The 13,556-nt window shown below is 33.5% G+C and overlaps 1 protein-coding gene across 1 annotated transcript in view; it reads left to right on the top strand.

The window, feature by feature from the left end:
• Nucleotides 1-13,556, top strand: part of RELN (reelin) — a 548,597-nt gene that overhangs the window by 361,871 nt on the left and 173,170 nt on the right. The window contains exons 18-20 of the mRNA XM_049783824.1: nucleotides 4,698-4,931; nucleotides 5,544-5,705; nucleotides 10,439-10,675. Of these exons, the coding sequence (XP_049639781.1) occupies nucleotides 4,698-4,931; nucleotides 5,544-5,705; nucleotides 10,439-10,675 (633 nt within the window). The remainder of the gene's footprint in view (nucleotides 1-4,697; nucleotides 4,932-5,543; nucleotides 5,706-10,438; nucleotides 10,676-13,556) is intronic.

Below are 13,556 nucleotides of genomic sequence, written 5' to 3'. Positions count from 1 at the left end.
TAGAGATAGCTTGAGATGGCCTACTACCCACCCTAAGTTAAATTCCCTGAGCATGCCAGTAGTGAAACCTGGGCATAGAGCTAGGAGTAATCCTTGAGTACCTCTGACTATGGCCTTCAAACAAACAAACAAAATACCCAAAAAAATATTAAGCATTTTTACTATACACACACACACACACACACATTTAGGGACTAAAGAGAGAGCTAGACTAGAGTACATGCCTTTTGTGCCAGGGGCCCCAGGTTGAATCCTAGCACTGGTAGTCCCAAAACACCACATCTAGGCCCAAACACTGAATCATTAGGTCCATATCCTCAAAAAAGACCTAAATAAACAAAATGAAAATACTTTTCACTTCTTACAAAAGCTTTTGGGCTTTCAAAAAAATGTGAAAGCATATATTTTTAAATAACTGTGACAATTAACTGCAATAAAGCCAACTGGATTCACAAATTCAGCCTTTATTCAGTTGGAGCTCAGGCAAAGAATGAGGCAAACACACAAGGACTGTAAAACTTTGAAGTTGCCTGGGCAGCCATGAGTAAACTCATAGCCTGGCTGTTTATTCCATACAATCTGGCTTCAATAGGTGAGCTATTGTTTAAGTTGACAGAAACATTAAGGACACTTAGTAAGTGTATCAAAATTTTTTAACTGAATCAAAATTTTAAAAAATAAACAAAGGCTGGAATATTTTACATAGTCAATCAGCAGACACCCTTACAGAGTCAATCTCCTATTCATTTTTGACTCTGATGTTAGCTCTGGGAGTGGTCCATTAGATTGAGGCTGGTGTTGCCAATCCCAAACTGATACAGGATTGTATATTTGTGTCAATTTCTACAGCCAATCTCCTCTCCCCTGACAGAAGTCAAAGATGCTGATTCAAGTGGCTTTATTGTAGAAAATTGCCACAATAACAGTAATGAATATGAAGTCTAAAATGTCATTTTGGTATATATTTATCAATAAAATACCCTGTAATACCAGAAATCATGACCTTTGTTATATTTTTTTCAAGAGCATATCATCTAACTCTTTTTATCCACTAAATGAAGAGAGTAATTAATTAGCCAGTTAATTAATGAATAGTTCATAGAAGTGCTTTGAACTTGGTCATTTGAAAATTATACATATAAGGCAGACAGTTGACAACATTGGTGTCAGGATAATTTTTTTAAGAACCAACTGGGACTGAGGGCCACTAAGCATACTTTTTTAAATGTGGTCGAAGTAAATTACAATTCTTTCACAGTAATATTTGAGGCACATAGTGATAATGAATGAGGGGCATTCCCACCACCAGTATTGTCCTCCCTCCACCCCTGTTCCCAGCATGCATGTCACATCTCCCTCCTTTACTCCCATACTAAGTCTACTTTTGACAGTGTTCATGGTATCGCAGATCAGACTCTGGGCCCTTACATAATGAGCATGTGTTCTACCATTAAGATACCAAACTAACCTTTTAACTATATTTCAATGAATTTAGTTAATAAAGAAGGCACTCTGCAAAGTTAAAGTGTTTATGGATTATGAAATGACCTGAAGTTTCTAATCATATTTCAAAACTAACATGTTTATCTACTTTTAGTAGCTCACCATCACCTGCTCAGAAACGCTGACTCATTAGTTACCAAATATTTCATGTTTCCCCTAGTTGTTATCTTAGAAACCATGTTGTCCTCTTGTTTAGTGCAATTTCACAGGAAATTAACAAAAGAAGGCCAAACTGTGATCCCTGTCAGTGTCCCCGAAAGGATTTTGTTTTTCTTTTTAGTTCTGTGATCACTTCTTTTTTACTTTCTATTATAAAACTTGGCTACATAGTAATGCTACTGATTAGTACTAATTGTTGATGATTAATAAATGTCTGAACATATACTGTGTTCCAGGATTTACTGAAAAGTATTGAAGATAAATGACCCAAATTGATAGGTGTTTTTGATACAAATAGAAAGTGCTATTTTTAAAAGATGTCTCTATAATTACATTATTGGCTTTTGTGTATGGCATTGCTTTTCACTTCTAGTAGTTTTATTAAGTCTCAGCCTTAATAGATGCAAAAGATTCTGAATGGCAGTTTTATACTTTCAACTTCATTCTGTTTTTATACTCTTTATTATACTGAATCATCCTGGCCTTTTCCTCCTGAGGTTTTTCAGGATATTTTCACCACTTGAAACTTTCAAATGTGTCTCTATTTTTAATAATAATATTAATAAGATTTGTGTTGGATAGAATCAGTATTTGGCTACCACTTTTCCAACAGTATTTTCTCTGACAAGTTTGAGCAAAATTGCACAGAAAAGAAAATCACATTAAATACCACTTATTTTCTTTAGACATCCTTGATTTAGGACCACTCCCACTTTGTGCTTTTTTTCCCCTTACTTCTCCTCTTCCAGTCACTTGTTGCCTCAATTCCTTTCTCTCCAGTGCCCACTTTTTTGTCTGTGAATAATACCTACACCTGGGTTTCTAAACTGACAACTCATTAATCCTTTACAACAACCCCTATTAAAGGTGCATGTGAAGAGACAAACAGATACCTTAACAGAAAGCTTCCCCCCCACAATAGCCCACCCACAGCTGGCATGCAGGGTGAAATAATATAATATTTAAGTGTGAATAGATGAACGAGTATTTATTATTCCTAAAAGCGCCAAGGTTTTTGCTGCAAACAATGTTTATATTATTTAAAATAGATTGTAGACTACATTATATATCCAAATATACATACACTTTCAAAATCTCTCTATGGAAACTGATCCCAAAGACATCGTCCTGTTTCTCCAAGTCCCATACCTAAAAAGACACATTTAAGAGACCTAGAGAATTATTTGTTCTGAAGCATACTCAGGCAATAGAAACTGTTATTGGAAACACATATTCTAATTATGGCCACGCCAAATTACATTCCATTTTCCAGTATTAAATTCATCCCTTATGATTTTCCTTATCAGTTTTTTTTAAATGTTGGGTTTTCTCAGCTCCCATTCCTAATGACAAAACAGCCTTCAAACAGCATTATACAGTAGATTTAGGGTTCAACTTCTTTGGTAATCTTGTTAGCACAGTGAATCTTCTCCCTAGAAATCATAAAATTTGGGCCAGAGCGATAGTGCAGTGGTAGGGTGTTTGCCTTGCACACAGCTGATCCAGGACTGACCTTGGTTTGATCCCCAACATTCCATATGGTCCCCACAAGCCATGAGCAATTTCTGAGTGTATTGCCAGGAGAAACCCCTTCGAGTCACCAGGTGTGTCCCAAAAAACAAAAATAAATCACAAAATTTGACTTTTATTTTAATACATTGATATACTACATCTACTCTTCATGAGGTCAGTAGAGATTCCACATTCTATACTGGTGTTAAAGTAGCCAAAGACCTTGCACAGGGGTCAGGGTGCATGCTTTGTATGCCTGGAACCCTGTATTACTCTCCAGTATCTCCACTAAGCTTCTGTATCCCCTAGATCACTGAATGAGGTTCTGGAGGCATCTGAGAACCACCAAGGAGACAAAAGCGGCACTGACTGATTCTTTGTTTTGACATCTCTGGCTGAGGCTGGGTTGATATTTCAGGGATGGCACCCGGGTTCCCTCAACCCTACTTGACATTCCCCTCCCCCAACCTGAAATAAAATAATGAAAAATGGAGCGTCTGAGTAATAAGCTAGTCTCTGTGTTGGTGCATCTATTAGTTGCAGGAATTTATCTCCATGGTAGGGTGCAGACTTTCTAGCTTCCTGGTCCAGCAGCCCACACACACAATGTTTCAGACTTTATTACATGTTGAATGATTTACTGAAAATGCAATTACCCCAACCCACAAAACACCAATTTAGACCTAACCATATCTCTCACTGTAAATACAGTGAGTAGTGCAGTAAAATAATAAAGAATGTAAAACTAGTTTCTGATTGATAAACTTCTTAAAATACAAGAATTTTCTGAGATTCATATAGTGGGTGGCCTGTGATGAGTTTTTTATTGCTAGAAGAGTCCGAGAGATTAAAATCTAATCAGCTGATCATAAATATAGCACATCCTAGTAATGGCAGCAGGCAGGTTGTTGTGTGTGACTTCTTTTCTTAAAGCATTGCTAATTTGTGATTCAACTAAGAAGCAGTACACTCCTGAGGACACCTATCTAGGTCAAGGGTTTTGGGATTATCTTACTGTCAATGTACATTTGAAGTAATTATGGTTAAATGCAGTTTCCAAATAGTTCAGATAATTCCTGTTATGAACATAGTATTGTTCTTATAGTAATTTTACTCTAGATATCTAATAAGAAGTAGTTTACTCATGCAATTGCTTTTATAAATTTAGTGACCATCATGAATAGTCATGTGCATATATCTTTACTAACATTTTGAAATGGAAGTGCACAAAAGTAAGTAGATTTACAGATAAGTTGTTGGAATTTGTTAAAGGTGAGTGTTGAATTACTGTTTTCATCAGAATCTTTTTATGGGAGGGTTGTCCAAAGACTGTATTCTTTAGGATTATTTACAGTTGGTCTGGCCTTATCAAGTTTTAAGATTCAGTATTCTCCAAAGATTAATGGGCTTTGCTTGTCGTTTGTCAAGTGTTGGCCTCTAGTCTTCTTCCTTTCTAATATATATTCAGTAATCTCTGTAAGGACCAGAAATTGAAGATTTCATTTTATGGCAATTTCTTTCAGATGTGACCCTGGATTTTCTGGTCCAGCTTGTGAAATGGCATCTCAAACATTTCCAATGTTTATTTCTGAAAGCTTTGGTAATTCCAGACTCTCCTCTTACCATAACTTTTACTCTATCCGTGGTGCTGAAGTAAGCTTTGGCTGTGGTGTCTTAGCCAGTGGCAAAGCCCTGGTTTTCAACAAAGATGGGAGGCGCCAGCTAATTACATCTTTCCTTGACAGCTCTCAGTCCAGGTGAGTTAAGAAAGGATGGAATACACATATAAACCAAAATAATTAGTTTATATATGTATTTTCCATTCTTAATTCCAATTTATAACAAATAGGCTACAATTTAGATAGAATTAACATGACCTAGTTTTAAATGTATCTAAAGGCTCTTGGATGACTCTAAGATACAAATGACTCCCTAGATTTTTTTTAAAATATGAAATATTAGCATCCAAACTCTGTTCTTAAACCAAGATCTAATTAATTATTTATGTCTTTTTATTTATTTGACAGCTTGCAGGGACTGATTAGATTTGCCCTACATCTTCCCTTCCCCCAGTGCCTAATAAATAATGCAGTAAATGAATGATAGGCATTTTAAGTATATGTACACAAGTACATAATATACAAATATGTGTAAACATAGTTTTAGTTATACGGATATATTTATATGTAAAATAGGTTCATTAACTTTATCTTCTAAACATATTCACATATCTCACCATAACATCACATATATTTTATGGAGGGGTTGAATTTGTAATTCAGTAAATTTATTTGAAAATATTTTAAAAACCAAAATAATATGATTTCAAGTGTTTAGGCATGCAGTAATCATAGACACTTTATGTCTAGGTTTCTCCAGTTCACACTGAGAATAGGAAGCAAGTCCGTTCTGAGCACATGCCGAGCCCCCAACCAGCCTGGTGAAGGAGTTTTATTGCATTACTCTTACGATAATGGGATAACTTGGAAACTATTGGAACATTATTCATATCTCAACTATCATGAACCCAGGTATGTTGGAAAGAATTTGGAAAAATTATAACAGTAATATCTCCTTTCCGGGGAAATTGTCATTCATATGGTATACATTTCCAGTTATACGTCCACAGCAAAAATAAAAGGTGAGAACAGAGTTCTTGCATGAAAAACTAGTGGGTTATGTTCTTTTGATTCATTTGGTCTCCTAAATTCTAGTAATTTGAAGGAATGTATTCACATCTTTTAAAATATGCATTCAGAGAAATACCATAATGCCTATAAAAGATAAAAAATTATTAGGATACTTATATCTAATATGAGATTAGCTTAAATTTTAACATGGTACTAAATTATAAGTATATTGATAATATTAATTAATAATGTTATAATAAAATATTAACTTATTCATAAAACCAGAATTTTCTCTGAAGCTGGGCCACCCTTTAATGTTGGCAGAAATACTAATCGCTGTGACTTATATACCATTTTGGAAGTGTCCAACTGACCCTTTCTATTATACTTACTGACCTGTTTATTATAAATTTTAAATGGCAAAAGATGACAAAATTTAAATACCATTAGAGGTGGTAGTTATGGTTTACATTTACAAAGATAACTTTGCACGGCATTCAACTACCTGGAAGAACATAGAAATTGTGAGGAGATGTGGAGACGATGAGAACACTGAGTTACAAAATTTGCTCTGGCACCCTAGTAAAAAACTCAAAGCACTGATAATAACTTAAATTTTGGGACTCCCTGCATTAAAATATTTGCATACATATGAAATCTTTTGTTTTATGGAAAACAAAGATCCGTGCAATAGATATAATAAATAACTACAATGAGTAATAAATATTGCACTTTGTAAAAATATAAGAATGAACAATATGTGGTACAAAAAACTTTTCCTACAAAAATAAATAGAATGCTAAACTCAATGAATTCTCACTCAGTGGAAATTCATAAATGTTAAGGCAACGGTCTGGAAATTTTTCATAGTAAACATTAGAAGAAAATTAAATGAAAATCAAGGTGATAATTATGAAAATATGAAGGACATGCCACTATCCTTAATTTACCCTGAAACACAATTTTCCTAACAAGTATAGACAACTCCAAAATTTGGTAATCAATCTGTATTGTGAAATTTAATTAATCTTTGTCGATATAAAATAATTACTCATAATATGTGCTATTGCAAATGTATGTTTAATCTTCCTTTCCATTTGACAGCCACATTTTTCTTTTAAACAGAATCATGGTGGTTTTATAACACTTGGTGTGTGCATAGCTTGAAAAATAAATCTTAGAGTGGAAATTTTTAAGAAGTAACAAAAAAAACTCATTTTCTGTATATGTACTTTCATCTGTAAAACTCTTCCACCCCCTCACAAATACTAATAGAATATGAGGTAGGAGAAGTGGATTTTGTTATGTTCTAGATACTAAATTCTATTTTTCATGATAAATAATGCATGTAAATTCTTCACAAGAGAACTGAATATAGTATGATGCCTTAGCCATTGCTATATTTTATTTATATATTATTTCTTCAATTGTTGTAAAGTTCATATGTCTCTGCTTTGATGATTCAAAAACTAGTATGAGCCTTAAAATAATTTGATGTTTGACAATCCACTTGCTCCTAGACAATTTCTAGAAGTAAATTAATCATTTACTTGCCTATGATTTACTCAGTAAATAGCTACTTTCATTTTCATTTTATTTATACAATTTTGAATCTACTACTATGTAAGAATCTTTTCATTCAAACTGACTAGATGTGGCCTGGAGTGATAGTACATCAGGTAGAGTACTTGCTTTGCAAGCAGCAGACCCAGATTCTATCACTGGAATGCCATAAGGTCCCCAATCCTGCCCAGATTAATTCTTGAGTGCAGAGCCAGGAGTAACTCCTGAACACAGCTAGATGTGGCCCCAAAAACAAACCAAGAAAACTGACCAGATTTTATCTAATTGCTATTTAAAAAATTGCTATTGCTGGTGAATAAAATTATCCTAGATTTTTCTTAATTATGGGGTTTACTACTTAATTAATTGCTTGATTTCTCTATTTTGGTTTGGGGACCACACCCAGTGGTACTCAACAGTTACCCCTGACTGTACTTAGGATCATTCCCAGTGGGGTTCTGGGACCTGGGTTGTTGGGAATAAAACCTTGGTTGACCACATGTGAGGCAAGTCCTCTACCTGCTTTCTTATCTCCCTTCCCTAAGTTATTATTAGTTTTAAATTATTAAGCAGTCTATTTCCTTTTTTTCAACTGTTGTGTTTAGTTATAACAAATCTTTGAGATTCCTTTCTACTGAAAAAAGAAATTTTGAGATTCAATAGTTGACCTAAATTCCTGGATTCATATCTAGGAATATTTTAATCACTGATCTCAGTTATTCTAACCTAGGCCCTATAAGATACATAGAGTGGTGAAAGAAAAGACTTCTTTTCCACACTAACTGCCAAGGCTATGCCTTGGCCTTTATGCAACTTAATGGATGTTTGTCCTTAAAGAGGTTTAACCTCCTTATTCCCTTTATCTAAATTTCAATTTGGATGTACTAAAATATATAATTATACTATATATTATATATAAAACGTTATATATAAATATATAAAGTTTATATATATATTATATATTAAAAGGTTACATTATATATGTTTATACATAATATATATAAACCATGCAACAAAAATTTGTTGAGTTCTTTTTTATATGCCAATTACTTGTCTAGGTTCTAAGTATATTACAGAAAAATCTAAAGGACTCTGAATTTTCCATAAGAATATTACTGACATAATTTTAAGGATGCTGAGAAACATGGAAATTAAGTAACTTCCATGTGGCTGTAAAGTCATAACCATTGGGTATTAGATTTTAGAATCTTAACCCCAAAGTCTGATTACAGACTCACAGTTTCAATATCTGATAGGAAAAATACTAACCATTTCAAGTATTGTTATTAATGTGTCTGTACCTTTTTCTTTATAGTTGAGAAATTCTATAAAGAATTTTATTTTTAGTTATTTTATTAATTCTGTTTGGTCATAGAGAATAACTCTTAAAATTATTAATATAAATAATAATTATAATTTTCTAAAAATAAACTGACCAGAAATTTTATTAATACATATGTTTGTTGCTTTTTTGTGAATATGATTTTATATATTTTATACTTATAAATAAAAGTAACTATATAAAGGGTTAGCAAGATAGTATAGCATGTAGGCGTTTGCCTTATTGTGACCAACCTAGGTTCAATCCTCACTACCCAAAATTATACCCTGAGCCTTCCAGGAGTGATCTCTGAATACAGAAGCAGGAGTAAGCTCTTCTCACATCTTATACCAATGGGTCTAGCCCTAAAACAAACCAAAAAGTAATTATTTACTAAAAAATATTTAGAAATTTTGATTTTTACTAAGATACTTTAAATTTTACTCTTATAGTCACAAATTTCAGTAAATTATAGAATATATTTCAAAGCCATAACCACATTACAGCTATTTTTCTTTAAAAATATTTTATTTATATATATATTTGTTGTTGTTGTTTGTTTGTTTTGTTTTTGGGTCACACCTGGCAGTGTTCAGGGGTTACTCCTGGCTCCACACTCAGAAATCACTCCTGGGGACCATATAGAATGCTGGGATTTGAACCAATGGCCTTCTGCATGAAAGGCAAATGCCCCACCTCCATGCTATCTCTTCGGCCCTTAAAAATATTTTACTTTTATATTTATCTATTTAAATATTAATTTCTGATATTTAAAGTATGTTTATCATATTGCAAAAATGCCCTACCAGTATTAGCTCCATTTATTCAATAATGAATATCATATTATTCTGTTCAAATTATTTAAAGAGAAGGTAAGTGTGAAGTTTAATATTTCAGTACATAAAAATGACAGGTGCTAATTAGAATTTTTGGACATAACAAATGATTAATACAATATATACTAAAATCAACCTTATTATCTCAGTAAATTCAGCATAATTATTCTTAGTAAAACAGTTTTGTAATATTTTTTTAAGTTTTCCAATTATCTATCTTTGGGAGTTTTTTTTGGACCCACCTAGAAAGCCACATTTTCTTCAGTGTGCTTGCTGCAATACCTCTCCTGATGTTTAATTGTATATTGATGGAGACAAATGTTCCATTTCCCATTTGCTTCACATATCACCTTGTATATGAATGTGAGTAGCATGATACTATGATTTATGGAGCTTTTAAGTACATGTCATTGCGGTGGCAATTAATGTTTGGTTCCTGCTGCTGAGAGCAATAATTGCTCCTGAAAATTAGATATTATTCTTAATTTTTTTCCAATCTGTCATATGCAGGTTTGTTGTCATAGCTGCCATGAGATTGCAAGTGACCTCTCACACCCTGCTAAATTCCTGGGAGTGAGGAAATGTTCTGATTTCAACTGGTCCAAACTGTAATATATGTAACATGTCCAAGATCCCATACCAGACAAAGATGAATCCTCACACTCTTGACAATTGAGCTTTATGGAATTAGTGTCTCTAAGAGAGATGAGTGAAAGCAAAGTCACATTTCTAGATGTACTTAGAAGACCATGTGGAAAATCAAAAAGAATCTAGATATCTCCAATTATGTTTGTAACAGTGGAAGATTTATAGCTACTATACAGAATAAAAGTTCCTGCTGGAGGAGGGGGAGGAAGTTCCTGCTGTAAATGTTTGTGTTTTAAGATATTACTTTACTTTCATTTTTCCCTTAGAATAATTTCTGTAGAATTACCAGATGATGCAAGACAATTTGGAATCCAGTTCAGATGGTGGCAGCCATATCACTCTTCCCAGGGAGAAGATGTCTGGGCTGTTGATGAAATTATTATGACATCTATACTTTTCAATAGCATTAGTCTTGACTTTGCCAATCTTGTGGAGGTCACTCAGTCTCTGGGATTCTACCTTGGAAATGTTCAGCCATACTGTGGCCATGACTGGACCCTCTGGTGAGTATTTCATGTTTTTTGTTAAAATGTACATTAAATACTTGAACACTTTTATTATTTTACAGTGCATCCAGTATTAAGTCATGTGTAGACAAACATTAACTGCACACAAATTATTTAAATAAAGTCATTGAACCACTGGCCTGGTTGTTTGAGAATCACTGAGAAACCCTTTCAGGGCTACTAAGCACTGCAGGGAGACCCCACAAATCCCTCTTTAATTTAAAAGGTGTTAATAACTTAGGTGACTCTCATTTGTTCCTTCATGGAAGCCCACCATTGTAAAGTGAAACATGAAATTATTCTTGTAACTATCTTAATAAATTGTATTAAGTTTTTATTTATTTTTTATTTTATTTATTGAATTTTATTTACGTTTTCATTCTATCTTACATGAAGTTCAATAGGTCTTATCATCCTTAATTTATTAACAAATATTGCCTTGGATTCCTCTTCTCAGTTAGTGTTGGATCAGGGATTCACATAAGAAGACTTTCAAGTAGTATTAAGTAGTAGTATAGACTTTCAAGACTGTGGAATGTTTCCTAGTCAGTACCTTGTATTCCTGTATCCCCCTTTCATACTCATATTCAAATTCAATATACAATGTACAATAAATAAGTAATCTAATACATCATTAATACTTAAAGACTGTCAATAATTTGATACAACAGTGATTAACTGGAGTGAGCTGGTAGTTCCTTTAAATAGAGATGGAAAGGGTCTGTTCACATAGTTTGGAGATTTGATATAATACAGTCTACTAATTGGAAAGTGGGAATAATTAAGAAGTTCCAAGTATATAATAACATATAATAACCTGAAAAGAAAAGTATTTCAATGCTAGTAAAGAATCCCAAAGCCGAAGTCACCATGACATTTTCAAAGACAAAAGGGGTGCCTATCAGGGTGCTGGAGCCCAGGTAGTATGGGAAGCAGGAGAGGTAAGATCTAGTAGAGTCTTCTAGAACTTTAAAGAGTGGATTAAAACTCAGTTCTGTGTAATTCCAAATCTAAGATGGACTTTGCCATGTATCATACTGTCATTCTATGGATTTCTTTAAGATTTTTCAACATGATTGAAGAATAATTTTCTAAGAAGCTTTTACTTTCTATTGGGTAATAGGCCAATTTAATTTTTCCAGATGAATCTTGCCAAGAGCTATTCACTGCAATTCTCTAGAGAGCATATCATAAATGACCCATCAGTGACCTTATCATAATTAGAGGTAAATTTTGCACACCATTGCACACAAAATTACCTTTGATGTGAATTGTGAGTAGACAGTCACATCTCACACACAGCAGGCTAAAACTCTAGCGTCAAAATGACAGCTAATGGAATGGAAGTGCAGCTATGTGCTTTTTCAGTGCACAATGTGTAAGATAGAATAAAATTTCTATAAAACCAAACATAATAAGTTATATTCTGTTTTTTATTCCATTTGATAGCCTCAGATGCTTGTTTTATGAATGTGATCTAGGAGTCTTCGAAACTAAAGGGGTGAAGGAGATAAGACAAAAGAATATAAACCAAATAATATTTCTTAGAGTGTTAAACCTTTGAAATTTTAAATGGACTCGATTGAACAATAATTCAAATCATTCATATACCATAAACCAGATTCCCCAAATTCTGTCATAGTTTTCTTTTGCAACACTTTTAATAAGCAAAGAGTCATATCATGAATGCAAGGCCTGTGTCATTTATTTTCATAAATAGTTAACATCTGTTCACATAAACCCCAAAGTTGCTGAGCATTTTAATTTAGCACTTGTGTTGAATACATGGTAGCAGCCGTTTAATTTTTGTGCTTTGATCAAAACTCTAAGAACAATATCCTTTTACACCAGTCTGATGAATATTTTTAACCTACTACTGCTTTAATTGGTGGAGATACATTCACTTTGTGAAAGTACTATTGCAGTAATGATAGAAAAACCACAAGAAAATATAAATAACTTGTACAGTCCCCACAGACACCTTGAGCTGCACCACAGGAGCTTTATTAACAACCACATATGAGCAGTCAGATTTGACTTTCTGATCTTCTTCTAAAACGAAAAGGAGTTGTCTTGGTTATGAAACAACAGAGAGTATACTCTGGTGGTGATAATGAGACTAGAGAAGCACATTAACTGCTTTAATAAGGACATGAAAAATGCTCCCTGCTCATTAAAATGAAACAACATAGAAGATCTCAAACTGTTCCCATTTTCTTAGCCAATGAGTCAGAATAAAACCCCTTTTAATGACAGTGTTTTTATCCCTGCTGCTGTTGAGGAATATATTGTTCAACTTCAATGTGAACCCACTTTAGCACATTTTTCAGACACTTTTTATAATAATGAACTTCAAGTGATGATATTGACCAACTATTTACCATAATCTCTTATTCTTAAAAGACTTCTTTAAAATGTAAAACCTTTGGAGCATACTGTCTTCTTGTGTAAAAATTCTTTGAACACATACAAATATGTGGGCTCTGCCCTTTCATGACCTTGTTTCCCTCAAAGGAAATACTGAAATATATAACTGTTCACTCTACAAGTGACTGGTGTAAAATTATTGTTTGCTTTTCCTGACTGTGAGTTCATTTGGTTTTCATTTTCTAAATAATGATTCCATGAGCATAGATTGTTCTTACTGAGTGTTCTCCAGGGAAACCGTGGTCAATTGCTTTTTCATTAGAAGATCTATGGTCAATATGCTGCAACTCACTTTACAGTGTCCCATTTTAATACTCTTTCCCATGGAGAATGAATTGCTTTTAATGATTACTAGTAATTTTCTTCCATACATAGTCTTTGAAATCATAAGGTCTGTGCTTTTGAGTTCTCACAAGTTGTCCTTAAACCCTCCTATAAGGGAGCGATTTTA

This window comes from Suncus etruscus, chromosome 1 (genome assembly GCF_024139225.1).
Source record: "Suncus etruscus isolate mSunEtr1 chromosome 1, mSunEtr1.pri.cur, whole genome shotgun sequence".
In the NCBI taxonomy this organism is placed as follows: domain Eukaryota; kingdom Metazoa; phylum Chordata; class Mammalia; order Eulipotyphla; family Soricidae; genus Suncus; species Suncus etruscus.
This window is presented reverse-complemented; position numbering and strand designations above follow the sequence as displayed.